Source organism: Anser brachyrhynchus (genome assembly GCF_964034855.1).
Source record: "Anser brachyrhynchus genome assembly, chromosome: 3".
In the NCBI taxonomy this organism is placed as follows: domain Eukaryota; kingdom Metazoa; phylum Chordata; class Aves; order Anseriformes; family Anatidae; genus Anser; species Anser brachyrhynchus.
In genome coordinates, this window is record NC_137696.1 from 7,135,528 (window position 1) to 7,163,445 (window position 27,918).

The 27,918-nt window shown below is 36.0% G+C and overlaps 1 protein-coding gene across 6 annotated transcripts in view; it reads left to right on the forward strand.

Annotated features, from left to right (window-relative positions):
- Positions 1-27,918, forward strand: part of USP34 (ubiquitin specific peptidase 34) — a 129,847-nt gene that overhangs the window by 15,037 nt on the left and 86,892 nt on the right. For 5 of the 6 annotated variants that reach the window (XM_080587854.1, XM_080587857.1, XM_080587856.1 and 2 more), the window contains exons 2-7: positions 5,154-5,241; positions 6,963-7,383; positions 12,491-12,541; positions 12,722-12,871; positions 17,047-17,114; positions 24,020-24,212. In XM_080587854.1, the coding sequence (XP_080443980.1) occupies positions 5,154-5,241; positions 6,963-7,383; positions 12,491-12,541; positions 12,722-12,871; positions 17,047-17,114; positions 24,020-24,212 (971 nt within the window). Of the gene's footprint in view, positions 1-5,153; positions 5,242-6,962; positions 7,384-12,490; positions 12,542-12,721; positions 12,872-15,928; positions 16,347-17,046; positions 17,115-24,019; positions 24,213-27,918 lie in introns of those variants that run through there. The other variant, XM_080587859.1, reaches the window with a different exon arrangement.

A 27,918-nucleotide genomic window follows, 5' to 3' on the forward strand; every position in this document is an offset into this window, starting at 1 on the left:
GAGCTTCGTTACTTCACAGTTGAAGTTATATTGTCCCATTCTTTGCAGCTTTTATATTTTTCTCATCTACTGTAATGTTTTAATAGCTTTATTAATAGACTTTTTCCTTGTTTGGGAGATAGTGTTGTTTCTAGTACTGTAAAATACCTTTAACAAATCACCCTATCACATCACTCATGTTTTCATTTAAGGCTAGCAAAGTAAAGTGGGAAATAGCAACAAGGAGATTCTTTTTTTCCTGGAATGTGTTAAGTTTTTACTTTGACCATCGTGGGTTTTTGCCTCTTGTGAACTACTTGAATAAACCATTACGTTATAAGTATGTCTGCTTTTAAAAATGAAGTATCTGAAAACTATGCCGTAGAAGATGGTTTAAAAAAAAAAAAAGAAAAAAAAGAAGCAATTATTATTTTGGGTCTGTTAAGTAGCTCAGTTCTTTCTAGTGTGGTATTACGGTGACAAAAAGGTCTCTAAACCGTCTTGCTGTAGAGTCGGTGAAATGAGACGTTGCAAGTATGTAAAAAGACCCCATTTCCTTCATGGTAGTTGTAGAACATTTGGCTGGAATTTACCTACGTACCAATCTTTCTTCTTTCTGCTGGTTAGCTTTGTCTCAGATGGATCTGTTTAAGGCCTTCAGAGATCAGCTTTTTTTCCCCCCAGTGCTCTAATAGTAACAGTATCCTCAGATTGTTCACCTTTAGATGAGCAGTACTGATGGGCAGTTGCACTGGGTGGGATAAGGTAAAGTTACCTTTGTTGTCACTGAAGGTGGTTGCTTCCCTCAGTCTCGTGGTCCTTATGCTTTCCTTCCTAGCACCTCCTGCCGATGAACTCTGAGGGTTCGGTGGTTTACAAAGCTGACAAAAAAAAAGAGGATGGTTTTCAGTTAGATTGATAAGTTGGACTTGCTTGGTTCTCTGTTTGGGTCTTTGATTTCCTGCAGGAGTGGTGGCGGTTGTTGGGAGTAGTTGAAATGCATGGCCATGGATGCTGTGAGCAGTGTGGACTTGGGGACTGGGTTGTGCTGATTGTGAAACTGTATCTAGAGCAGGGAAAAGCTGTCTGTGTGGGGGCAAGTTAGAGGAAAAGGGAAGGACTGGAGGGTGAGAAGAAGGTCTAAAAGGCTTTAATTGAGAAGAAAAATTTGCTGGAGCAGATTCAAGGAAGGAGCAGAAAGTTGAGCTCCGGGAGTAAATTAGAGAAGTTATCTCTAATGTTGCTGGCTTGCAGGAGCTTGGAGAAGGAAGCAGCCACTGGACACAGTGGGCAAAGGAGCTGAGCCTAGAAGCGGAGGGCCACTACTGAAAGAGGCACTGAGAGTTCATGGGAGGACCAGTTTTAAAGCTCTGGAGCCCATATTGTTAGTTCTTACTGAATTCTTAATTTGGGTCAGTGTAGGCAGTTTAGAGTCAGCCCTGTATTCTCAGGGAGACCTCACAAATCTTCCAATTCAGTAGCAATAGAGGATCATTGTATTTTGATGTCTCCCTTTCAAGTAGGGAATTCATTAGGTCAGTGTTTCCTAAAATGTTCATGTTCTAGGTGTGCTTGCTTTGGGTTAAAAACAGGCTGCAGCAGGCAGATTTCCCCAAGTCTGTTTACCCCAGGCAGAGGCTGCTTGCCCCATTACACAGGCAGCACGTCCCACTGCTCGTTTCTTCTAGGCTGCAAAGGGTGGGTACTCAGGACAGATAGGAGGAGTGCCCAGGGTGCTACTTTGACATGCTTCTGCTGCTCTCAAAGCACACATGTATGCCCGCAGGAATCACTTCTGTATGTATGAAACTAGGAAACAAGGGAAAGTCTTAGCCACCAAATCAAGTTGCAGGAAAGGGGACTGTAAGAATAAAAGTTTTTCAAAAGGTTTGGTGATTGTCAGTGCTGGGTTTGAAACACTGGAAGTGTGGGAGACTGGGGAGACAGCAGATTAACGAGGATGTAAGGTGTTGCAGGATGCTTGAATATGGGAGAGAAGAAAAGGATGTGCTCTATTTAAAAGCGGATGAGTCTGTTTTAACTATTGGCCCATTCAAGATAGATGGAAACGAGCTTGAAAGGTGAGAAAGATATCATTTAGAAGTGAAATCATATGCAGCAAGGGAGCCCTTACGGAACTGACTAAACCCAAGAAATGCACAGGAGTGATGAGTGCAGTTGCTTTTATTGCTTTTCTATCTGCACTTTTTTCAATAAAAAATGGATAGAAAGGCTTCATAAGTGATTTTTGCTGTACCTCAAACTGCACATGGCCCTAAAGGGAGGTGCTGTAAATCAACGAGTATCCCCAAAGTTGATATTCAGAATGAGCCAAGAGCTACAAAGCCTAAGATTTAAGTTCTAGTTATGATAACATAAATCAGCTGAGCTGAAAAATGTCATTTCTGCAGAGGGACAAAAGAGCTTCGGTTAAGGTCCAGTAGGAGAAGCCCTGCTGGATGTGCCACTGCCCCTTTTGGTAAGGGCACTGACTTAGATCTGATGAAATCCACTGGGAGACTGCAGCCTCTGGTTGCTTCTGTTCTGAGCTTCCTGAGTACTTCCAGGCACAAGAACAATGCTACAAAAGTACAAAAAAAAAAGTACAAAGCCAAACAAACAAAACGCCAGCAACACAAAACATAAAGTGTGCATGTTGCCACTCTTATCAATTAGCAATGATTAGTGTATAAGACCAGCTGAGGTTGGTCTACGTATGAGATGTAGAATGTATAAGCTTTCTACAAATACCCAATTTCTCCTACTAGTGCACATACTTTTTTTTTTTTTTTGAGCTAGGGGCATAAGCTTCAGTGTTCCGTAACGTTTAGCATCTGTACATTTCACGTGGCAATTCTAGCTGCTGCTTTGGAGGGACCAGTTTACTTAACTTTGTGTACCTTCCTTAAAAGGAGGGGGATTTGGAAGTGTTTCCAACTATCGCAGAGAAAAGGCTGCTCTGGAAGTTGAGTGTTAGTGACTTTTTAGAGCATATTTTTAAGTAGGGAGATGTGGGGAAGAGGCAAGTTTTTATAGATGTAGCAATGTGTGTGCGAGACTGTCCAAGTTAGAAATAAGCTCACTGCTACTGAGTTATTGTCAGAGGTTTTTGTGTCAAGTTTAAAAGAACTCATCTTAATGAAAAAGTTAACAACATTCAGAAAACCTAGGTTTTATGAACTTATGCTGAGTAAGGTGATGGTGTTTTTTGGTGCTACTTTTGTTTTGTTTTGTCTTTTTGTTGTAAAATTGACCTAAATTGTTTGACAGAGTTGTTGATTTCTTCAGTGCTAAACTTTGGCCTTAGAGTCAAGTGTCTTGGTAATTTCTGGTGTTTAAAATAAAGTATTAACTGATACCCATGTGGCCATCCGCTTGTCAGTTTCGTACCTTGCCCAAGTGTTATGTAGGGATCTTCAAGGCCTACTTAGAGTGAGACAGAAGAGTGAGTTTTGTCACTTACAAGTATCCTCCTGAGACTGTTTTCAATGTTTGTTTATTTATTTATAAATATATATATACACACATACATGCACACAGGTGCATATGGAATATCCTTATTTCAAAGACAATATAATTATTTGTCTTGTGTGATTTTTCTGAAGTGGCATTCTTCTTAAGTTTACTCTCTGATCTGTGCCAGCAGGATTTCGTTAGCTTTAGTTTTTGGAAACCTGTATTGACAGTTCCCATAGGACCTTGCAAGCCTGATGCTGGGAAGGAGGTTGAGGCAGGGATTCTGCAGAGCTTGTTTCTGTTAGAGACCCTTTCCCACAAAGCTTGCTTGTGAAGGAGCTTTGTAAGCACGTAATGCTTGAAATTTCATGTGAAAGGTAGAAATGAATAGATTATTATTATTAATAAATGGAACGGTCAACTTAAAGAACCCTGACATTCTCAATTTGTGTAGTAATTAGGTAATTGTAGAACCATAGGGAAATTTAGGGCAAGGAGCAAATGGGAATTTTGTGTTGATAGTTGGAGAAGGGTATGTGGCCAGTAGGCAGAGTCCAGTGCTCTAATACATATAACTGGTTGATACGGAATTGGAGGTGTGAGCTACTGATTTTTGGCTAATTAGACGGTGTAAACATTTTTTAGATGAAGGTGGAATACTTGATAATAACTCACTGAAAGTTTTTGGATTTGAATTCGGTACAAAACTGTTCTGGTATCTGGCTCTACTAAGTGTGGTAAATGTTTATCATTTTGCCAATTAGTGGTTTGTTACAGTTAAATGTCAGTAAAGTCATGTCTATATTTGAAAACAATAACCAACAACTTAAGTAGTATGAGCTGCTTTACATGTAGTTTGTACATCTGTTCTTATCTTGATAGTTTCTTTTTCCTGGCCTTTATCTGATCAGCAAAAGGAAGTTAAGGTCTCATGGTCATCTCAAGATGCATACTTTTAACATCTGGGAGGAAAAAAAAAGGCTAATGAGTGAAATTATTGAAGATTCATATTTGAAAATGCACATCAATCAGTAGCTCCCAGTGGGGCTTATGAAGAGTACTTTATGCTCAGCTGTCTTGTAAATTTAGCTATTTATAGTCTCATATAGATTTAAAAACCTTTCTCTGAGCATCCATTTCTGAAACACTTGTCTGTCCCTTCCAGCTAAGGAATGAGGCATTTTTAATCAAAAGTGTGTGATTAAGGAACATGAAAACTTTGTTTCTACAGTAGAGCTCTGTGGAATTATAAATCGCACAAGATGTCCCTAGTTACTATCATTTCTAAGTTGTAAGTGCTTGAAGAGGTTGCCATTAACCATTAATATAGGGTATTGGATTAGGGGAAGGAGCTGTTCTGAATGACTAATTTTTACAGCAGTGTCCAATATTACCACACAATATCTGTTTTAAAGTTAGTTGCATTGAAACTTTATTCTTGGTTACCGAAGGCAAAAAATAGGTAGGTTTGGTTGAGAACTTTAGTTTCCACGATGAAAAGATAATTTATTTGGTTGTTATGCTTTTTTATGCTGAAAACCTTTGGCATAAAGCTACTGCAACTTGACTACTGGTGTTTATTATTACAAAGCATATTTAAAAAAAATCTTTATATGTTTTACTTTCTACTTAAATAACAAAGTTGATTTTTAATTAAAGTATAGCAATTACATGCCTTTTTTTTTTCCCAACACTAATATGTTTTTGTTTTCCTTCAGTATCTGACATTGAAGGTGCTGATGGGTTGCAGCTCAGAAAGGAACATGCGCTCAAGATATTTGCTTACATCAATTCCTGGACACAAAGGTATTTTTTTTTAATGAGTTTGAATGTTGATGATAATGAATCTCAACTGTGCATTTCCCTTCATACAAAACATACTGTGCTGTGAACTAGAGCTCTTGTTTACTAGTACATCATAAGAATCTATTTTCAAATGGGTGAAGACACTCCACTTAAATGATATTAAAAGGCTTTTGCTTTCTACTTGGCACCAGAAGTTTTAGATGCTCCCATCACTGTACCTGTGCTGAAAGTAGGGAATAATGAATATTAACTTTGTCTAAACCAATGAAAAAAAAAATCTATATTCAAAATGTATATTCTTTAAGTCCCGTAGCTCAAGGCCATGTTTGTACTCCCTCAAGAGTGGCAGCACCCTCTGCCTGTCATAGTTTTGAGTTCTTTGTCTCTTTTTTTCTTCACAAATTGTTTAAGCCAGGTTTCTAGATTAAATGCAATGCTTTGTGGGAGAGGTTTTTTAATCTCTTCTTGATGTTTTCTTGCCCTTTCTTCTTTCTGCTGCTTTTTTAGAAATGGAATGTGCAATTTTTATATTACTGTAGTAGCTGAGAATTATATTTATGGACTGAGGTCTGTTGTGCTGTGTGCAACAGGAGAAAGGCCTCTACTGGAAGACAGCTCCAGTTCTTATAGCAGTTGCATCATTTAGTAGAGTTTGAGTGAGAGAGTGATGAGTCTAATTCAAATACTGTTACAAGCATGTAACTTTTAATTTTTGTCTTCATTGAAGCCCCCCTGCTTATTGATTGCTTTTTTTCCTCTACATTCTCCAGGATTTAGATCCTTTTAGGAGACTGTCATTCACCTTTTGTTTGGAATGAGGAGATTGCCTTGTTTGCATGGAAGAAGCAAATGTTCCTGTACAATAGGTTCTAGGGTACCTGTCTTGGGTGTTCATGCACCCAGAATGTCTTTGGCATATCTAGTTATCCTTGCCCACAACTAATGCCATAATACATGGTTTTCTAACTTGATAAGTGGATTGACTTTCTTATTTTATTGATAGAGGAACAGTACGTAGTTTTCCCCTTGTTATTTTCAGTCTACGGTGTATTGGTAGATATTCAGAGGAATAATCTCTGAGTCTATAAAGTGAAGAAAGTAACGAAGACACTCAATATTGTTTTTTCCCATGTGGGTAAAGGGTACTAACGTGCATGGGGTTTCTATCCAAATGCAGATAAAGGACATGAGTTTAAATACTCAATACAAATTAGAAATTATTTTGCTGCCCTGTTGATTTAAAATAAATAAATAAAAAAAAAAAAAAATAGTTCTTACACAGCTAATAAGCCTGCCAGGTGGTTTAGTGCAGCAGTATTGATAGAGAAATCCAGGTGAAGAAAGGGATTCAGGAACATACTCAAGAACACTATTTTGTTAGCATTTCAATGACTTTACCTCTAAGATACCTTATGTATATTTTAAACTGAAATAATTGGATGTTTACAGGGTTTAAGGAAGACTTTGTGACTCCAACTTGCTGCTAGGAAGCATCAGTTTCGTTTGGACTTCTTGCTTTCGTGGCTGTCACATATTCTGTTGTTTGAAATGTCTTAATGTGCAGAGTCCTTTTGGTTAGTCACCTGTGTATTAGAATTTGTCCTTTCTTTCCCTTTATTAACTCAATAGTCTAGTCTTACTGAGTTTGTCATTCTAGTTGTTTTGATTTTAGCTACTTCAGGATTATTTATTTATTTATTTATTGTTCTCTTTTCTTACAGACAATGTCTGTGCTGTTTCAAGGAGTATAAACATTTGGAGATCTTTAACCAAGTAGTATGTGCGCTTATTAACTTAGTGATTGCCCAAGTTCAAGCTCTGCGGGACCAGCTCTGTAAACATTGCACTATTAATATAGATTCAACATGGCAAGATCAGAGTAATCATGCTGATGAGCCCTTGAATGTAGAAAGAGAGTCTCATGAAGAAGAAAATGGAGAACGGCAAAAATCTATAGAGAAAAAATTAGATTCTGCAAGAACTTGTGTCCTGACAGAGGAGGAGTCTGCAAAGAACACTGATGCTTTTAGCTTATGGAGCACTGATGAGAAGGAAAAGTTGTTGCTGTGTGTGGCAAAAATCTTTCAGATTCAGTTTCCTCTGTACACTGCTTATAAGCATAATACTCATCCCACAATAGAGGTATATCTTATCTTTATGTGTATATTTTTACTTTTGTGAAAGATTATTTGTTCTCACTAGACTGTGTGTTTGATGATAGTTGCTCTCGTACAGGATGGGCAAATTCGGCTCTCCTGTTGACTTCAGTAGATCTTTTCAGAGAAACTTTTAAAATGGCACATACTCTTACACTTTCTTTAAAATATGGTTAATTGTTATAGGTAATATATTGATAAGTGTTGGATGGAACTGTACACTGAATTATTGTACTGTTTAAATAACAGGAAGGCAAAAAGGGGACTGTAGCGAAGCCTTTCTTCCAGAAGGTAACCCATTAATAGTTTATTAATTTCTTTTCATTACAATCTATGGCTCTAGAAGCAAAGCTTCATAAACTGAACTTTGTGCAAGACCAGACTTTCTTGTTAGAACAGCTGTTTAATTGACGGGAATAACTGATTTCAACGCAAGTAGCTTTGTTCTAAGAGTCTGATTTTCTGTGGTACTTGTTATGCCTACCACTCACACTTTCAATAATGTATTCTGAAAACAAAACAACAAAAAACAAAAACCACATTCAAAACTCCTACAAATATTTAACTCATGGTTTCCAAGATAAATATTATAGTGTTAACATTTCCTAGTTGAAACAACATAGTTCATGGAAAGCTTGCTTTTTGTTTCAACTTGTGATGGCCTCTTAACATATAAACAGCTTATAAAATCTGTAAACAAAGAAGAGCTATATAAAGAAAACTTCTATCCAACAAGCTTCAGAGTAAGAATGGAGAATGAAATTACAGTTAACTCAGTTTTTTGTCTTTTAATTTCAGTTTCAGAGCTCCATTGGAGCTATGAGTGGTTGAGTTTGCATTTTAAACTTCAGTTCAAATTGAAAAGACATCATCATGCTTCACATTTTATGTATGCTAGTGGGATCACAATATAATTAGTTCTTGTTGAAGGGATCCTGCCACATCTGACAATAAATCTAGTTTAAAATATTGTAGGGTAAGATGGGCAACAGCAATTCTTTTGGATGGGCTGGATTTTGTTCTTCTGTCTTCTGCCAAAACACATGGGCATAATTTAACATCGGTAGTTTCACCGATACATATGTATACAGAAAAATGACAAAGCTTAGGATTTGTGGATTTCAGGTTTCCCATCGTTCATTTTGGTTTGCCTTCTAAGCTTTAAACATACATAAATCTGTAGTTCTGCCTCTGCAAATAGAAACTGAAGAGGGCTGATGTATCTCGTCAGTTCAAAAAAAAAAAAAGAAAATCAATGCCTGCTTAAGTGATTTAGCTTTTGTACTCCTCTGGGATGCCTACTGAAACTAGTTCCGTAGGAATATGCAATGAACAATTCTGGAACAGGTTTTCTATGTATAAACACACTTCTTTTAAATGACATCTTCTTGTATTTTTTTCTTCTCTTTCAATTTCACTTCCAAATTATAAAAAGAAAATATCAGAGTGCTTGGTGAGATTTCTTTTCAACTTGATGTGCAACTGTAAAATGATTGGCCACAGATATGCAGTAGATTGCTGCATTGTGAGTGACTATCACTGTAGAGAGTGTATGTGGTACATTGATCATTTGAATTACTGAATATGTTCATTCATTAGCTATGCTAAAAATATATAAGTTGTCAGGGAAAAGTGTTTTTTCCCTTTCTGCTAGACTTTTATATGCCCAGGTATGGATTAGGGAGGTATGCTAGCTTGCCACGCTTGTTATGTACATTATTCCTCTTTTTTATTGGGGTGGTTTTTATTTATTTAAAAGGTCCCACCATCCACCATCAATCTTTTTTATTTTTCTTCACAAAATGAGATTTTCTATATTTAAGAAGCCCTAGGGTACTATTATTCTAAAGTAGTAATGATAGCTATTTTAATGTCAAAACTTTTTGTTACTGTAACTCATTTCCTGAGATTTAGAATTTAATTTTGGATTTCAGTGTAGAGCACATCTTAGTTGAATTGGGACAAATTATTAGTCCCAGTAATAGGAGCACTTCTTGTTTTAAATCGGTCTTGGAATCAAAATAACAAAAAATACCTGTTCTAAATGTACCATCAATACTTGTAAGCTAAATAGATTCCTGGACAGACAAAATCCACCAAGAATTTGTGTGAAAAGCCAGCGTAGCTCTCCCTCCCCCTCTGAGTATTTCCTCTGTGTTGGAAAAAGAGAAAATTTCTGATGGGAAAAATAGACTACACTCTCCACTTCAGAAATTCCTTGTTCCAGATTGAGTTGAACTTGTACAGTTTGAGTCATCAAGTCCAGTGAGGTTGTACTTTGCCTAGAAATGACAGACTAGGCTGTCATTTAAATGCTTCCACTGCAAGGTTTTCACATGTTATCTTTTGCTAATGAGCAGTGGTCAATATTTACCGTTAGTCTTTGCATACACAACCAAAATCTGTTTTTCTTAATGACAGCAAACAGAATACAAGTCTTGAAGTCTAATCCAGGTGCCATTTTACACTTGACCACCTAGTGGAGAGAACTTTCATATGAAAGTAGCAAGCTTTTCCTATTTTAGAAGTCCAAGTTTGATTAAATAAAAAAGGAACAACAAACCAAGATATCAGCCCCTCTGTGAGCCTATAGACGTTGTCCTTCAAATAGTACCAGCTAAGAGTTATTTTTGTCAGTTACACATTTATGACACTTCTGAAGAAAGTGAAGACCTTGTGAAATGAGAAGCGAAGACTGGTTGGTAGCCAGAAGGACTGCATGTTAGCACCAGAAGCTTCCTTAAACAATTAAGTTCTGACAGCAAAGTGAACATGACCTTGCAGAGGGCAGAAATGTGCTGGATATGAGGACAGTGAAAGTATGTTGCATGGAAGTAAATCAAGCTTATGTTACCTGAGAACTGATGAGTATATAGTCTTGACCTGCGTAGAATGAATATGGGTCTGTATAGACAGAAGGTGTGCCTCAGCTTTTCTTAAACTGATCAGAAACATAAGGAAAAACGTCGTTCTACTAAGTTTGTGCTTTCAGAAGAGCACAGCTGGTTGTAGTCCTTTAGAGGACAGCTCATCTCAGGGCATGAACACTGAAGAATAAAGCTTCTGTGAAGATGAAGTCTGGAAACACACCGTTTATTCCTGTTGGAGTCTACCATTATTTTTGGTGCCCAGAGAGATTTTTAAATGATAAAAAATAGACACACTGTATTTTTATAAATACGCTTGTATTTTTGACAATTTAATATGTTTTAAGAGACCTTGCATACAGAATAGTTCAAAAGTGTATGCTCTGTTACTCAGTTTATACTTACTTTATGCAGTAGGTTTAATGGACAGTTCAGAGGGGAAAAAAGGTTTTGAAAATGGAGGCTCTTAAAATCCTGTAAAGAAAGAAGCAAAAAGATAAAATGCATTCCTAAACTTTGCACTGTCTTAAAATTCCTCCAAACAGGAATGAATAATGAATCTTAAGGGAGTAAGCCAACTGTTCAGCAGTTCTTGAAAGAAGATGAAATGAAAGAGGAAAAAATCAGTCATTTGTGTGTCTGTAGTCCTCTGATTCTTTGGAATGTTGCCATCTATGCTTTTGTTTTTCAAGTAAATCTTTCTTTGGAAGATACCCCTAATTAAGTACCCTCCACCCAAAACTGTGTCTGTGGCAGACTTCAGTGAGCATATTTCATCTGGAGTGGTGGTTTTTAATACCATATTAGATTCCCATGAGGAATTCTCTTATTTCCTTATAAAGGTGATCTTAAGGATTTCTTGGTCTCTGACTGTTCTGTTTCACATCTGCAAGTACAGAAGTCACATTTCCAGACTCGCTCTCTCAACTGTTACGCTTTCAGTAAGCACTCATGCAGCAAACTTCCATGAGTTGATTTCTGTATTCTAAGAACTGTAATTTACCTGACAATAATTATTTATTTTATTCAAGAAAACTAATGAATTTTCTCTCAGTATTTTTGCAGTTTTCATGAGCATAGCACTGAACACCTTTTCTAGCTACTTGAAAACATACCACCTACTGGCTTCAGAGCCGTTTTAAAAATAGCTGTTAGGGTATCACGAGTTCAGGCATGACTTAGATTTCAGCAGGAGAAAAAGGAAAATAAATGCTTAGATATAATACAAGCATATTGAATAATTCAGAATGTTTGTATCACACTTAATCCCTCCAAAATCACTTGCCTCTGGCATCCTGTGCTATAGTGTTCAGAAGCTTATTCCTACAGAGGTATTTGAAAAGTATTCAGGAAACTTCATTAAAAAATTAACTTTATCTTAAACTTGCATTTGAATTGCGAATATGAGAACTGGGTGTTTGGTACAGAGGGATGGGAAGAAGAATGTGTGCTGTAACTACCTGCAAGTATCCATGGCAATGTTGTGGTTTTACAGTCACATTTTATGACAGTTTGAGTGCCCTTTTGCTCCTAGCCACATGTAAGATACACACAGTATGCGTAACAACCCTAATAAAGAAAATTCCTGCTTTATGCTGCCCAACAGGTAGGTGCTGTGAACATTAAAAAGAAAAGTTATATTTCCAAACTCTTTTCAGTTTAGTACTTCTGGAAAGTATATTTCTCATCGTAGCAAATAGCTAACAGATTGATAAGGTGATATGATTCTTTCTTCCTCTTAAATTAGCTTTATCCTGTAAATAGCATTAGGCACTAATTTTATATGAGGTGTTTCATTATATGTAAAATAATATAGTAGTTGAAGTTAAGGAATTATATGCAGCCACTGCACCAGGCTGTATCCCCCTTCGCAGTATTTCTGTTGAAAAATTGCTATCTTGATGGTGAAAAGGGAGGGTGGGTAGGTGGGGGGTGAAGAATGATCTTTTGATCCCAGCCATTGAGAGCCACTGCTGAGATGTTATCCTAAACGTGTATTTGAGTACTTACAAATGCATTTTAACAATAGTAAATTCATAAATAAGAAAAATACATTTTGGAGTGTGAAAGTGGAGCAAAGCTTTAGCTTCTGGCTTCCTCTAATCTAGGTTTTTGATTTTTCTGTTAATTGACTGTAATACCTGTTAACGGTCAGTTGTGTTTTGTTCTACAAAAATGTTTTTATTGCTTCTATTAGTTAATTTTATTTTTTTTCCTTTTAAACAGGATATTTCTGCTCAAGAAAGCAATATACTAGGAGCATTCTGTGACATGAATGTAAGTTGTCTGTTTTTAAATAGGTACATATCTCCTAGAAACTTGAAATAGCTACATTGCTTCCTCTGTATGGATTTGTGTTATGATATTGTTATTTTATTTTGTATTTCCTGTATATCTGAATGGATCTAGCATTGATTGTTCGTATTCTTCTCCTTTTTTATTTTTTAATTTCTCTAGGATGTAGAAGTACCATTGCACTTGCTTCGCTATGTTTGTCTATTTTGTGGAAAAAATGGCCTTTCCCTCATGAAGGATTGTTTTGAATACGGAACCCCTGAGACACTGCCGTTTCTTATAGCACATGCATTTATCACAGTGGTGTCTAATGTAAGTATTGTCTTTACGTTATGTTAAACACAGCATAAGAAGTAAAAGGACTGAAGTCTGGAAAAACTGTAGGAGCAGGGAAGGAAGAAAAGCACAGTTGTCCTTGTTGGGAATGTGAGGGCTGCTGCTCCACTGAGGCAGCATTTCACCATCCAAACCCTATATATCTCCTGTAGGCACGTATTTAATTTTGCAACTTTGGATCGTTTCATCATTCCTAGACATCAAGATTGTAGGAGCCTCAGAAAATACCTGTAAGGACAGTTTCAGATGTCGTTTTTGTTCCTGAAGTTGTGTCATGAAAATATTCTAAGCTGTCTTAACTTTTTACCTATTTCCTGTGAGGCACAAGGGATTTCTTTTCCTTTCGGTTTCCTGTGATTTTATATCATTATACACATTTACAGTGTAGAGAGAACTGTGTTTTATCTTCAGTTAGTTTTAAAATCAATATCCTTCATTGTTTGTCCATTTTGGGACACATAGCAGTTTTTTACTGGAAGAATTATGAATGGATATTAGTGGAGATTCAGAGGAGATTGGTAATAGAAATTAAAACTTCTTTCTGAAGGACATGTGAAGAGCTAGCGTAATGTGAATGTGAAGTCATGTCCTGTCCTGTTACATACAGATGTAAAGGAAATAAATAGCTTTTAACGCCTTGTACAAAGTGAGTTTAACATCGTTTTTATGTTGGTTCATTGCAGTATTAAATGTTTAAAATCAGATGCTTGCTTCCATACATCTTTGCTCCTTCCTTGTTCCGTTCCTGACCAGCCAGGATGATGTTCTAAATAAGTATTGAAACATGTTTGCGTAGAGGGAACCAATCACTGAAGTAAAGCCAGTGGTGGTGATCATACCACTTCCTCCTGATCCTTTTAGTGTAATGGCTCTTCACTTGTAGGTCAGAGAACAAATGAGTAAGGCCATGATGTGCTCAGTATTTGTAATCTTAGACAGGAGGACTGCTGCAGCACCTCTTTATGTTAAACTGTAAAGATAGGTTTTCTGGCCCTTTCTGTAGGATTTGATGAGCTTTCAGGTGATAAGCTGATGGGCTTTTCATCTCTGGCTGTTGTCAGCACAACCTGCTGGTATCTCTTGCTCCAGTATATCAGCTTAGTTTCTCCTGTGATGTCCTAACTCAATTAAGTTAAAATGAGCAGAGAGAAGAAGTAGCAAGTTGAACTGTTGTAGCTGATTTTCATGTTCTAAATGAAATAGATTCTGATACAAATAGATTCTGATACAAATTTGTGAGCAGACCAATTGTTATGTGGTACCATCCTGCAAAGCAGGAACTAGTTTCTGTTAACTGTTAAATACATTTTCACAGTAGCACTAACTCTTGAGAGCTGGTCTTTCAATAGTCATTATTTTAAAGATTATTAGAGGTAGTAATGATGGAATTATTTAAAGTCTTTGGGACAAATGAGTTGTTTAGCTACTACCTTAAATGTTTCAAAAAATATTTCAAAGTAAGTCTGTAGTGTAGATGGACTAATCACTTCTCATTAAAATGTTAGACTTAGTAAGCTCCAGGAAGTGTAATAGATGAAGTTGGAAACAGTAAAGCAAAGTCAATCAGTCATCTACTAACAAGCAGTAACATTCAACTTGGAAAGCATTTGCACTGTTTCTTCCACAAAGAATGGTGTATGTCTCATCAAGTGCACTGTAAAGGCTCATTTAAGGGAAGACCACTGCCACAAATCAGTAAATTGTTCAGGGCAACTGAGCTACTTGTTTATTATTAGTGGCGTTTCCTTTGTATAGAGGACAGAAAAATTATTGAAAAGATGTTTGCTTGAATTTTTTTATAGAGCAAATCTAGTTTGAGTAAATCCCTTCATCAGACAAGTTTATGTTTGTAATAAAGCCGGTAAATGTAATATAACACAATTTGCATCACCCAGGGAGTTGTCTAGTTGGCAGTCTTGGTTTTTCTCCAACTTGCTGCTCTGCAAGATGCTTTCTTAGCAACATGTATTGTGGTAGGACTGTTCCTTCTTAAGAGTATTTCTTTGCTCTCTTTTTTAGTCATATATTTGGTTCCACCTTTCTTCCCATATTTCATATTCTGTGGTATTTGCTCAGCTTAACTACCTGACATTATGTTGGTCTCTTTAAAGAACCAACAGATGCAGAGAAATCCATGACCTCCAGCTTGTTCTGTGGAGGGTTTAAACATCTCTGGAAAAGCCTGTCATTGCTTCATTCTGAATGATTTTAATTTTTTGATGTTGTGGAGGAATTGCTGCCCTCTCAGTGGAAAAAAATTAATAGAAATAGGCTGACAATTTCAAAAATGTTTGTTAAATTTTACTGTGTGAATCTTCATAAGTCAGAAGTACAAACTGTTGAGAGAGACACTGTTTTAGAAATGAATTACGTTATAAAAAAAAATGATAAAAAAGAAAGTACATCTGAAGCTGGAGGATAGAACAGACGCAATAAATATTGTACCTTAAAAGCAGGTGGAAGCTTAAGAAGTCTAATGAAAGCAGTGGATTTATAAAAAATTATGTCAATTTTTATATGTTATTTTATATTTATGTCATTTTATTTAATTTAGTATATTTAGGTTTGATTTCATGTTGAAAATTACATTTTCCTTTGTTAATGTAAAATTATCAATTAATTCAATTCTGAGGATGAAATTCATATGTAATGCAAACATCTAGATGAATGAAATGGCTTGAGAAGTTTGAATTAATACACAGCAAAGATTAAGATAAACAATGAAAGCTATGAAAACAAAATTATAAAACCCTTTTACTACTTTCATTCCATAAAAAATATTTCCTTGTGGATTGCTTGTTTGCATATGGAAAACAGCAGATTGTTGTGTTCCAAATCAAATTGTTTGAATGCAATAGTATCTTTGTCATCATTGCAATTCCTTGTCAAAATGTTATTTAATTTTTGTTTCTAGCAGAAGAATCTTCTCGTTACACTTTCTATATTTGGCATGCTAGACCCTTTTTTTTTCCTTCTTGAGACTTCAAGTAGAATCAGAAGCTTATTCCAAATGTGGTATTTTTTTGCAATGTGAAGATTTGGCAGGTTTGTCTTGCAAAATAGGTTAGTATTGTTATTGTGTACTAACAGTCACAGAGTAAAAAGTAAGTCTGAAAATATTTTTTCCAGAACTGACTCAAAGCTATTTGGCTAATTCCACAAATGTTTAAAATAAATACTGGCCATACAGTTTTCCTACTGCCTAATATTTTTCTCTTCTAGCCAGAAGAATAATGTAGAATTCTCTGCATTTCATCTTTGAGTGATTGTTGGTGTTAGCTATTCAGAAGATATGTGAGCACACGTGATTAAAATTATGTCACTAGTAACAGCTGCTAATATTTCATCTGTGCTAGATCCCTTACCTGGCACGTAGCTGTCTTTCTGTAACAGGTTTAACAGGCTCAGCATTCCTTTTTGAAATGCAGATGGAACTTCTAACTTTGCCTGTGTAAGTAGTTTGGTTGGTCCTCTTTTCCTCACAGCAGTGCTAAATAGCTGTTTCAGGGTGTTTTTCTCTGCATACATTTTCTTACTGCATATAGTTTTGCAAAAGTGGTAAAGGCAGTATGGTAAACATGGGAATGCAAATGTGGTAGTAAAAAAACTGCTCTTAATCACTGGTTATAAAAAATAGTTTTATTTTGTAGGGTATATAAATCCTAAGCAGTAAAACATCAATGTAAGTCAAATGATTTTACTTGATTTAGGAGAGATTTGTAAGGAACAAGATTTTTCACGGAGACTTAAAAAGAAAAAAAAAAAGAAGAAAGAAAGAAAAAGAAAAAAAACAAAAAGGAAAAAAAGGGAGAAAGAAACCCCACATGGCTGAGCAATGGGTTTTCCTACTGAAGAAACTACAGGAAATTCAGAAATGAGAGTCTGGACAGTATGATACTATTTATACAAAGTTCATATTTTCTGGATGACTAGAAGAAAAAATGCAACTCGTTTCTAAGTCACAGAAATATTCTTCAGCTAATAGCTTTGAGAATGAGAAAATTAACAAGTTGTTAAAATTCACTGAAAACAACAACAAAGCCTTTTTTAGAATGGGGTCGCATATGCAAATGTATCAACGTTTCATTCTTAAACATTCTTATTAAATGTCATTAATGAATTTTTTATCTATCTATGTTTTTGCATTATAGATCAGAATATGGCTACACATCCCTGCTGTCATGCAGCACATTATACCCTTTAGGACATATGTTATCAGGTAAATTTTTAATTTAAGAACTTGTTCCTGGGAGGGCTTTTTGATAGCACCTATTTATAATTTCAGTTTACATACTTGCTAGTTGTTCAAGTTATTGCTCTGTCTGTATTATTTCAACGAGGAGAAGGAAGGTAATATTTAGAGTTAGTTGGGGCAGCTCCTTCTATCTACCTAATTCCAGTATCAATCAGATCAGTCTTGGGAATAGCATTTTTGATACAACATTCAGCCCCATTCTGATATGTCATATCAGGATCAATTGTAATTATTCCTCCTACTGCGGTATCTTCATATAGCTTCAGTGAAAATTTACACCGAGGTGATACAAGTAGAAGAGTACTAGGTAGTCACTGAAATTTCATCTACCGAGTTTTAACGCTGCTTTGCATTTTTGTGTTCTGTATTTCCAGCTGGCATGAACTGAAGTGTGATCAAAAGTCTACTCGCACTTTTGTGTATCTAAATATATCCAGTCTCAATGATTTTCTTTATAAGCTGCCTATCATGAACACTTTAAAATTAAAGTACTTATAAAGATATTTAATTATACAAGCAGTTTATTTTTATTGTCTTTCTTAGGACAATAGAAAAAAATCTAATGAGTTGCTGATGAAATTATCTGGTGTATGTGTGTTTGCCTGGAGGTGGGGGGGGGGGGGGCTGGTCACTGCTAGTAGCCCAAACTTAATTTTTTCTGGTGCAGACAATATAAAAAGCCACTGCTCTTGCATGTGCCCACAACTTCTCCAAGGCTTTGGGTTTCCTGTATCTGTACTATTAGAAACGTGCTTGAACTGGTCATAGTTTACTTCCCTGTTATCAGTAAATGTGCCCTTACAGATTACATTGTCTTAATTGTACCAGTGTGAAAGCGCACTTAAAAAATAATAATTACATTGGCAACAAAAACATACATCTAACAGTGAGGCTCAGAACTATGTTTCATACTTTAAAATGTTCTGGTTTTAATTGTAAATAAGTTTAACAGTGTAGAAATTATTCGCTTGGCTACAGGCCTATCCTGGTGTAACATGGTTTCTACCAAAATTATATCAGCAGACAGGAGAGTATTCTGATCTTTTATTAAAATATATCACTCTTGAGTTACAGTCCAGCTGTGCACACTCCTTTAATGCTGATGTGTTATCTTTGAAGTCCTATAAAAGTAATTATTAATCATGAAACAGTGTGGAAAATAGCCACAGAAGGGCAAACAGGGGATCTTCAAGTGCTTGTCCCAGTACATATTCCACCCATAGTTGTTGATGTACTTGGGAATTTGGTTTGTGAGCCTTAACTGTCTTCTTGCAGTGTATGGAAAATAAACAGAGCATTGAAGGATCAACAATTAGAGATAGACTGGTAAGAAGGACCTTGAGTGAGACAGAACAAAACACCCTGTAGATATTGCTGTTAATTCTCCCTTGCTTGGCATCATACTTTAACCGTGTTCTATTTTGTAACTGTAGATGTAATTAGGGTCACTTGAATTAAAACGCTTTATTCTTCCATTTTCCTCATCTCTTTAACTAGTGAAATATTTGCATCTAGTTTAAAATGTGCTTTGTCAGCACTTTATTGTCATAAATTGATGTCTGATGTTATTACCAATGCATTTGTGTCCATCAGAAAGATAACATTGATACAGGACACACCTATCAAAACCACCAGCAGTTTAGAGAAGGATGTTCTCTCGGTTTTCATTTTTTACAACTGAATGCTGATAGGAGATCTGGGACTTCTCAACATTATGAAGTCCAAAACTTTGTGAAGATGCACTTACAGAGTGAGACATGAAGCTGGGAGGCCACGTAACAAAATCTTTACTGCTATACCTCTACAGGGGACAGAAGTTAACATAGATGCTTTCAGCAAAAGATGGCTTATACAGATCACCTCATTTGGTTGTCAAGCTTACAGATCTCACCTCATTGGGTCTCTAGGTCTCCCTCTGCCTTCTACTTTCGTATCTGAAAGCAAACATAACCCTGGGCACAGCAAAACAGCACTTTTAAAACAAGTTCTGCATTAGCTTCTGCTGCTCTGCAAAGTCATTGAGAGAGCTTGGAGAAGGGTTTAGTCTAGAATGAGCCCTTGGGGTTCTAATTAACTGCTCGCACTTTGGGGTGGGCCTCCTGTGTGCTCTGGACCCCACTGTGTGACCCTCCTCCCAGGGCAGGCGACAAATGGGACAACAGTGCTGCAGAGGCATCTTTCGCCATGCTGGAGTGAGGTGGATGTGTGGTCAGTGATGATGTTATTGTTGTCAGCTGTTACTCAAAGTATCTGAAAGAGATGGGTTCCTGCTAGAACCTTCATAAGAAGATGATTACATCAAATACACATTAAGTCATGGTCCTTGTGTTGGTTGGAAATGGCCTGTTGTCTGCATGTTGGAAACCCCTCATCTAGAAATGCAGTTTACCGTGTATGCACAGATGTTTCTCTTGACTGAAATCTACCCTTTGTAGTTGATAATGGCCACATGGTAGGTGCCTTCATGAGAAGTTTCATCTAAAGGATATAAGCTTTGTTAGTCCAAATTACTGGACTAACAAAGTTGTTATTGCTCCTATTAAAACTAAGTCTATTAAATACTATTAATTAGAATAGAGCAATAGTATTTATATCCTGACTCTGAAAACCCCATGCTTTTGAGTAGTTTAGGAAAGAAATAAAAGATGTAAGTTAAAAAGGACATCTTTCAATAAGGAAGCAAAGTATTTCTGACCTCGTCAGAAGGAAGCTTTTATTGATCACAATAACTTACAGTTCTTCATTTCAAATTGCAAAACTCTCATGATAAAATTATCATATTATTTGTGATAAAAAGAAAGACAAGACTTACAGATAGTTGATTCCAGCTGACTTCACCTCAGGATCGGAGGTGGGAGATGTTCTACAAATCCCAGATATTGGATGCTTCACGATAGCAGTAGCTATGAACAGTGTCATTTTGAGGACGTTTTTTACAGCAGCAAACTTGATTGAAACATGGGATCTCATGGGTAGTTGTGCCCTTGAGAAGGAAATAGGCTATCAGTGAAGTCCATTTTTATGAGAAGTAAGAGATAAACTTGTATGCCTGCTATTGTAAGTGCTTCTATAAACCACTAGAAAGTCTTGGATAGTATGAAAGGAAGGACCTAGAACTCCTCTTTCTTTGACTTCACAGGTGGTATCACCTACTAAATGTTCCTCTGGTAAAATCTGAGAGAGCTATGTGTAGCAATAGTACTGATCAATATCTTATTTAGTTCTAACCCCTTTTCCTCCTCTTCCTTCTTCGTCTGTCCCTTTTTCAGACTGATCTTGAGAGATTTTGTTTACAAAGGGTTTGTGTCTCTGCCCCAGTTAGGAGGAAATGGGACGTTCTGTGCTAAAACACATTGAGAGGAAATTGCATGTGGCAGTTTCTCCAGTGTTAGCCTTTTAGTCTCAGAACAGGGCACAAGCACAGTGCTGGTGTATGCAGAGGAAGTGGAAGCTCCAAATGGAATTGTTGATCCACAGTGCTTTCTGTGCAATACAGTGAGACAGAATGGAGCTGAAAGAATTCAAATTACTGCGTAGAAATATTTTTCTTAAGAATTTGAATTTTATGGAAGTACCCAAGACTACTCTTTGCTACTAAATGTCATGAAAAACTCTTGTAATAAGCCTGAAGTTTTCAGTCAGGAGACAATAGCTAGGCACTTAAGTTAATTCTTGGTATTGCTGAAGAGCCCTGACTCATTTGGCTTGATAACCTTTTTGTAGCTGTGGTCCAAAGGAGTCATACTATGGGAAAAAAGATTATTTCACAGCTGAGTAGCTTAAAGTCCTGACGCATGGGACATGATTGTAAGCGTCACATAAAAATGGAAATGCACATTTAAAACTGAACTCTATCCCCAAATACAGCAACTTTAAATAGTTTCAGCAGACTAAAACTTCTAAAAATTAATGTATATATGCGTATGTTCTGTTAATTCCATTTCACAAAGGTAACAACAACTGCTGAGGTGATAGAAGGGTTACAAACCAGGTAGACAAAAACCGTCATTAAGAGGCAGTGTAGTTTTTGTGGTTTTTTTTGACAAGAATGGCTGTTATATGAGTGATATGAAGACAACAATATGAAGGTAATAGGGAATGATTATACAGTTTTTCAAAAATAAAAAGAGGAGAACATCCACTGCAATCATCAGGTTGCAGGCTTAACAGAAGTTTGTTTTTCATGCAAACGCAATTGTGAAACTAACGGCCACAGGTTAATGAGAAAGCCAAAAGTATAAAAGGAAGAGAGAAATGAATTCACAGTAGTACATAGTTTCTTTTTTTTTTCTTTTAACATACGGGATAAATCTTTCATCTGCTTTTAGAGAGTCTATTTTGGGCTGACCAGACCTTTTGTCTTGCTCCAGTGACACTGTTCTTGTGGAAAGCAGTGCAGCAAATTTACAGCTAGTCAGTGTAAGGAAAAATGTGTATTATTTGCCAGTGCTAGCTAAAGATTTCATTTTTGTTAAAAATTAAGTTATACCGGTAAAAGCATAAAATGGACCCAGTTTACTGATAGAAACAGGCTTGGGCCACTGTATCCTTCCGTAACCAAAATCAGGCTTAGCATACTTTGGAAGTTTCAGCAGATTTAATCCTGGTAATAAAAACATGATCATATTTAATTTATGACCAGCATAATAGTGCCAATAAATTTTCTAATGTAGATCCATTTATACTTGTAAAGGCAAGTATGGTATCTTCAAAAGCCATCTGGATGTGGCCCTGGTTGAGAAGGGGGTTGGACCAGGTAACCTCCAGAGGTCCCTTCCAACCTCAGCCATTCTGTGATTCTACATCTGTACCGTGCTTAACTCTTAGAATAACCTAGTTACATTAAAAAAGCTTAGAAAGGGTGCAAGTTAACAAACAAAAAGTGCTCTTTCTCTGTAGCTTTCTCTAGACACTGGGCAAAGCAGATTGTACTGTTGGAGTACTTCTGTAGCTCTGAAAATGCACCTACACTGTACTTTAAGTTATAAAAGTGGGATTTTTAAAAATTCTATCTCAATTATATAGTACAGAAAACACGACGCAGGTCTGATGTAAGCTTAGACTAAATACAGTAAATAAGTTAAAAGAACCTTAAAAATATTCCTGCAGTTTAAGTTTTATGAATAAAAGTGGGCTTACATTGATACTGTTGCACGATAATCAGAAACTTTTGTTACATTAACCATATCAGCATAGTTGCTTCACCAAACTTTCTAGTGTAAGCAAGGTTTCAGGTGATAGCCTTGTTAGTGAAATGCAATGAAGCCTCAAAAGCATCCTTCTTTCTGTGTAAATTGATCCATGCCCATTCCTGCCTGTTACACACATGCACTCTTTATCTGTTATATGTAAAGTGAGAATTTGTTAATTTCTTTTAACATCTTCAAGATCCTTTGAAATCTTGACAAAACAATCAAGTATGACTTAATGTGCATTCTAGAATAAAATTGAATAGACTAGTTCAGTTGGAAGAGACCTTCAAAAATCATCTAGTCCAACTGCCTGACCGCTTCAGGGCTAACCAGAAGTTAAAGCCTGTTATTGAGGACATCGTCCAAATGTCTCTTGAACACTGACAGGCATGGGACATCAACCACTTCTCTAGGAAGCCTGTGCCAGTATTTAACCAGAAATAAAGGCTTTGGTCATACATGGACTTTCCTTCAGTTGCAGTTTCACTTTGAGGTAGGGTCAAGTTTGACGTGCTTCCTCAGAAAGATGGCATTTCCCATCTTGGAAAAAGGCATTTCTTCCCCCACAGCTTAAATTATGATTGAAAAGGTTTGGGAGCCAGGACTGATTATAGTTTGCATGTAAAAATGTGGAGATAAAAGACGGTCCATGGTTACTGATAGTTGAGACGATTACATTTGGTAACACAGACCAATGAATTTTTTCATCAGTCTTTCTAATCCTCTCACCTGTCTGTAGATTAGAAATAGGTGACTAGGTTGGGTTTGCTGCTGAACTTTTTCAAATGAGTTATGCCTTTTCATTGCCACTTTTTCTTTTGTTTAGAAATCATAGCGCAGAAGCATTACTTCCTTGCCATTATCTGATTTCCAGTGCTCAGCATAAGAAAAGAAATATTACAATTAATAACAGTGAGGAATCTGGTTACGATGGCTCCCAGTGGTCCTTCTCTTGTCCTTCTGTTACTTCTCAGTGATTCCTGTCATAGATCCACAGTCTGATTATTTGCGCTGAAGTCTCTTTGTTATGTTTGACAATGTTAAGTATCATTGAAGTGTGTTTATTTTAAGGCCACTACACAAGAGCTGTGAAAAAAGGCCTCAATCTAAATAAGAATCAGGGCCTGTATTTTTTTTTTCCTTAATTTACTAATGTTTATACAATGCAAATGCAAAGGAATGGTGTATAAATCTAGTTAAGTGTAGTTTAATATCTCTTTTATATTTTAAAAGATTCTTGCATGTATTTGTCCAGTCTCCAAGGATAGATCCAGACTTAGGCTGTCAAACAAATGGATTTTTAACACATTTCTGCGTAGTTAAATCTAGGTTGGATGTAGCCGACACTTCAAAATACTGAAGGCTTCCAATCTGCATTTCCAAAGAACTGTGTGGGATTCATGTCATTTTGTGGGTATCTGTTTTTGCAACAAAGAAATTTGGAGAGGATTAAAGTCAGAAATGTATTTCCTTTTTAATGTATTTTACATAATTCTGTTCTTCCCCGGTGGTTTTTTTCATTGTTGTCAACTTCTGATATATTATTGATAGTGATACTTTAACTCATTACTTTTACAGCTGTTGGAAATACGTATTTGCTATAATCAAGATGGTGTTCTAGGATTGTTCTAGTTTGAATCATACTCTTTCTTTTCTTCCATTTGTAATTTATTCCAGGTATTTATGTAAACTGTCAGACCAGGAGTTGAGACAGAGTGCAGCCCGGAACATGGCAGATTTAATGTGGAGCACAGTTAAAGAACCATTGGATACAGCCTTGTGTTTTGATAAAGAAAGTCTTGATCTTGCATTTAAATACTTTATGTCTCCAACTCTAACAATGCGATTGGCTGGGCTGAGTCAAATAACAGTAAGAACTTTTTAAAAATACAAATATTTAGAAAAATAATGTTTCTGTTGTGTTTTATGTTACTGACTTATTTGGGGGGCTTTTTTAACGTGTGAAAACAAGAGAATCCTCATATATGCAATCTTAGGAAATTACAGTTATGGTTCTGAATATAAGGTGCACTGAGAGATATAACTAAGACATGTCTATGTTCTGCAGTATCTAGACCTATAACACATTTCCGGAACAATTTACCATTCTAAACAAAACTGTATTATAACCATGTTTTGCAACAGGTATGTGAAATTAAGTCCCTTGACATGGCTATATTTGTTGCTTACAAAGGCTTTCAGTCTGTTTTGATTGTTACCTTTACGGTGTCTTGACTGTAGTGTAGCCACTTCTCCAAATTGTACGTACCTCTTTTTCCTGTTTGTTTAGTATAGTCTGTTTCTCGAGAGAGTGCATTTCTGCATCAATTAGCAGAAGATGGAATTGAACAGGTAAATGCAAATAGTATTAAATAGAAATAGATTAAAACCAGAAACCCCATTCTTCTCTTTCCCATGGAAATGCTCCAAATGGCACCAGTCAAGGTATATTGGGCATCCTTTGTCTGTCATTGTTTCCTACATACGCATTATAGTCACGCAGGGACAGAAGTGAACTTTTAAACTTTTTTTTATTAACCTGAGCCTTTTCAATTTTGTGTTTTGCTGACACTCTTGTATTTAAGATTTATGGGTCATATTGTCATGTCTGCCTTAATGCACAAAATGATGAATAGGAACAAACTATACTAGAATGAATAAACATGTACTTCTTAAGTTTTGTAGTCTTTTCTGAGCACATTTAATCATCTCTGTTCTAACAGATTACATAGTATCACACAGTGATTCTCTTCATCACTGAGTGTCAGTAAATACAAGTTAAGTTATCTGAATCCATTGTCCATTCAGTTTCGTATTTATTCAAATGAAAACGTAATGCAGTTTGTCCAGTGGAGGTGCTAAAGCAAGCTACAGAGAAATTTAAGAAATTTAAGGACATAATAATGTCCTTTATTATTTATACAATTACAGATCTCTCATAATATGTGGTAGATATATTTTTAAAATATGTCCATTGGTTGGACATAGAAGTAATCCCTCCTTCCTCTCCTCTTGATCTTTTTTTTTAAAAAATTTTGTGCAATTTTGGAAAATATAATTTTGAGTATCATTGATTTAAAAGTAAATTTTCCAATGTTTGCATAGTTCCAATTACATTAGATGTTTATTTCTCTAAGTACTTTCCTTCAGTTTTGTACAGTTGTCCTTCAACTGCCACTGTATCATTTTTGTATATCCTTACCAAAAGAAGGTCTGAAAATGAGAATGTATCAGTTTGTTTATTTTTCATACATATAGGTCTTTTAGGGGAGTGTGAAATAGCATAATTTTAAATTGTTACACTTTGACATATTACAATTTATAAATATTATGATATATAATGTAAAAGTGAGATTTTTAATAACAGGTATGTATTACCAAAAGCAATATTCTAGAACAGTTTTAGATTAAAGCAAATAGATTTCAGCTTGTAAAAACAAAGAAACAAAAACCACACACACACACACACACACACACACACACACACACACACACACACACAAATAAAACTTCTCTGGAACTCTTGAGACACTTCATTATTCTTTCTCATTCAAATAAAAAATTTCTCTTTTTTGGTTCTCTTTTTAAAGATCTCAGGAAGATGTCTTTGGAAGCATCATTTACTTTTTCTTGTTTGGCTTCTGAATTTCGCTCTATTTTGTTGCTTTGCCTGGAACTATTTTAATTGCCAGATCTGTGCAACTTTGAGAGTGAAATTTGAACCAAAATTTACAGAAATTTTGACTGCTTCATTTCTGAAGTTTTGCGTCCTCTTTGTAAGCAAGGATCTGCTTACAAGTATGTATTGTAGGTCAGTTTAGTTAGTATTTTCAGACAACCTTCTCTATTACTGATGTACGTTCATGACTACTTTTCTGATTTTTTTTCTGTTCATGTCTTTGATGGCAAGAATTTGTCAAAGTAATTTCATTGAAGTGTTCTTCTCAGTCAGCGCAATTTCAGCCTCCTGTTATGTATTTAAGACTTTAGAACCAAGATAACTGCAACTGAAAAATATTTTCCTTTCTTGGACTTCCATTTGCCTAAAATTGAGAATTTAGCCTTGAAGCAATTTGTCACTTCACTTCTCAAATAGATGTGAAGATTCAAAGAAAACTTTCAGCACAATTTTATGCAAAATATTCAAAAGTGTGAACTTTCAAATATACATTTTATTTCAAAGAAGAATTGTCTTCTCGTTATTCATACGGAAAGTTGACTCGGATACATATTTCTAACTTCACTCACAGGATCAAGACTAATACAGAGCTGGTCAAATAAGTTCTGTGGCATGCCTAATTATTCCTTTTGCAAGATAAAGATACTTTTGCCATTATTATGGAGAGGGAAATTTTTGACCAAAACCATAAACGAATCTAAACAGATACATGTGTTCTAACATGGAGGTGTTGATTTGTGTCTGCCAAAAGATTTTTTTTTCCTGCCTAACAGCTAACATGACCAGTCCTAAAATTAAACCTTTCAGTTTTGTAGAACCTCTTGAGACTCACAGAATACGTGCTGTATGGCATACAGGGATTATATTTGCTTACCGCCAAATATAGACTTGCCTCTCTTGAGGGAGTAGTGTATACATAATGTGTCATATCATCTGACTTAAGTTCTTATTTACAAAACAAGGTTGAAGACAGACACATGTAGTTTAATTTTAGCAAAGTGGAAGCTTGACTGGTTGAATATCAAGTTGGAAATAGCTACAGAAAACTACAGCAAAGTGTAAACTAAGATATACCTGGAGTTTTATTTTTGTTGTTAACTTGGTTCTTTTCGGTTTCATCACCCAGTCATCCATCAGTTGAGGTGGTTCAGTTCCAAAATACCCTCTTATCTCTTTACTATTGCATCACAGATAGGACTCTTTTTTTTTTTTTTTTTCATGTCCTTCCAGTTACAGATGAACTTAAATATGTGAAAATGAATTCTCACAACTGATCTGGGCATCCTTCCTTTTCCAGGTGTTCAACACATTTTTATTTCTGTGAATTAGTGAAAATACAAAGGTAACATTGTAGCGTTTTCCCAGAGTAAATTCAGTACAAACTTGCACACTGTGTGTTTATTCTTCCTGCGTTGATTTCCTATGTAGAAAGTGTAATTTCTTTTGATGCCTGGGTCTTGAGACAAGAGTAGCTAGGGAGATTCCTTTTTGTTCTTTGCTGAAAACTTCATTCCTCTGTTGTACTTTGTAACTAACATGTTTGTGTTAGATTAAGGAGTGTCCGGGCAGAGGCCTCTTTGTTTTCTTGCAATCTTTCATATATCGTGCAGAGTTGTAAGAGTATGTTACTCTCTTTGGCATTTCATAGTAACCAAATGAAGTCAAAAAAAAGGTTTGGAGGTGAGTGAGGCTAAGGTGGTGTGGCACTATTCCACATCTACTTTGTATTGTACTGTTGTGCCAGTAATCTAAGACTAGTTGTATAAATTATTTGAACCTGCAAATATGAAAAGAAAAGCTTTCATCAAAATTCTCTTGGATAAGGATTTCGTATTGGAAGTTTGGATCAACACATGACCATAGATTTAAAATCGATAATGGACATACTTTGATACTC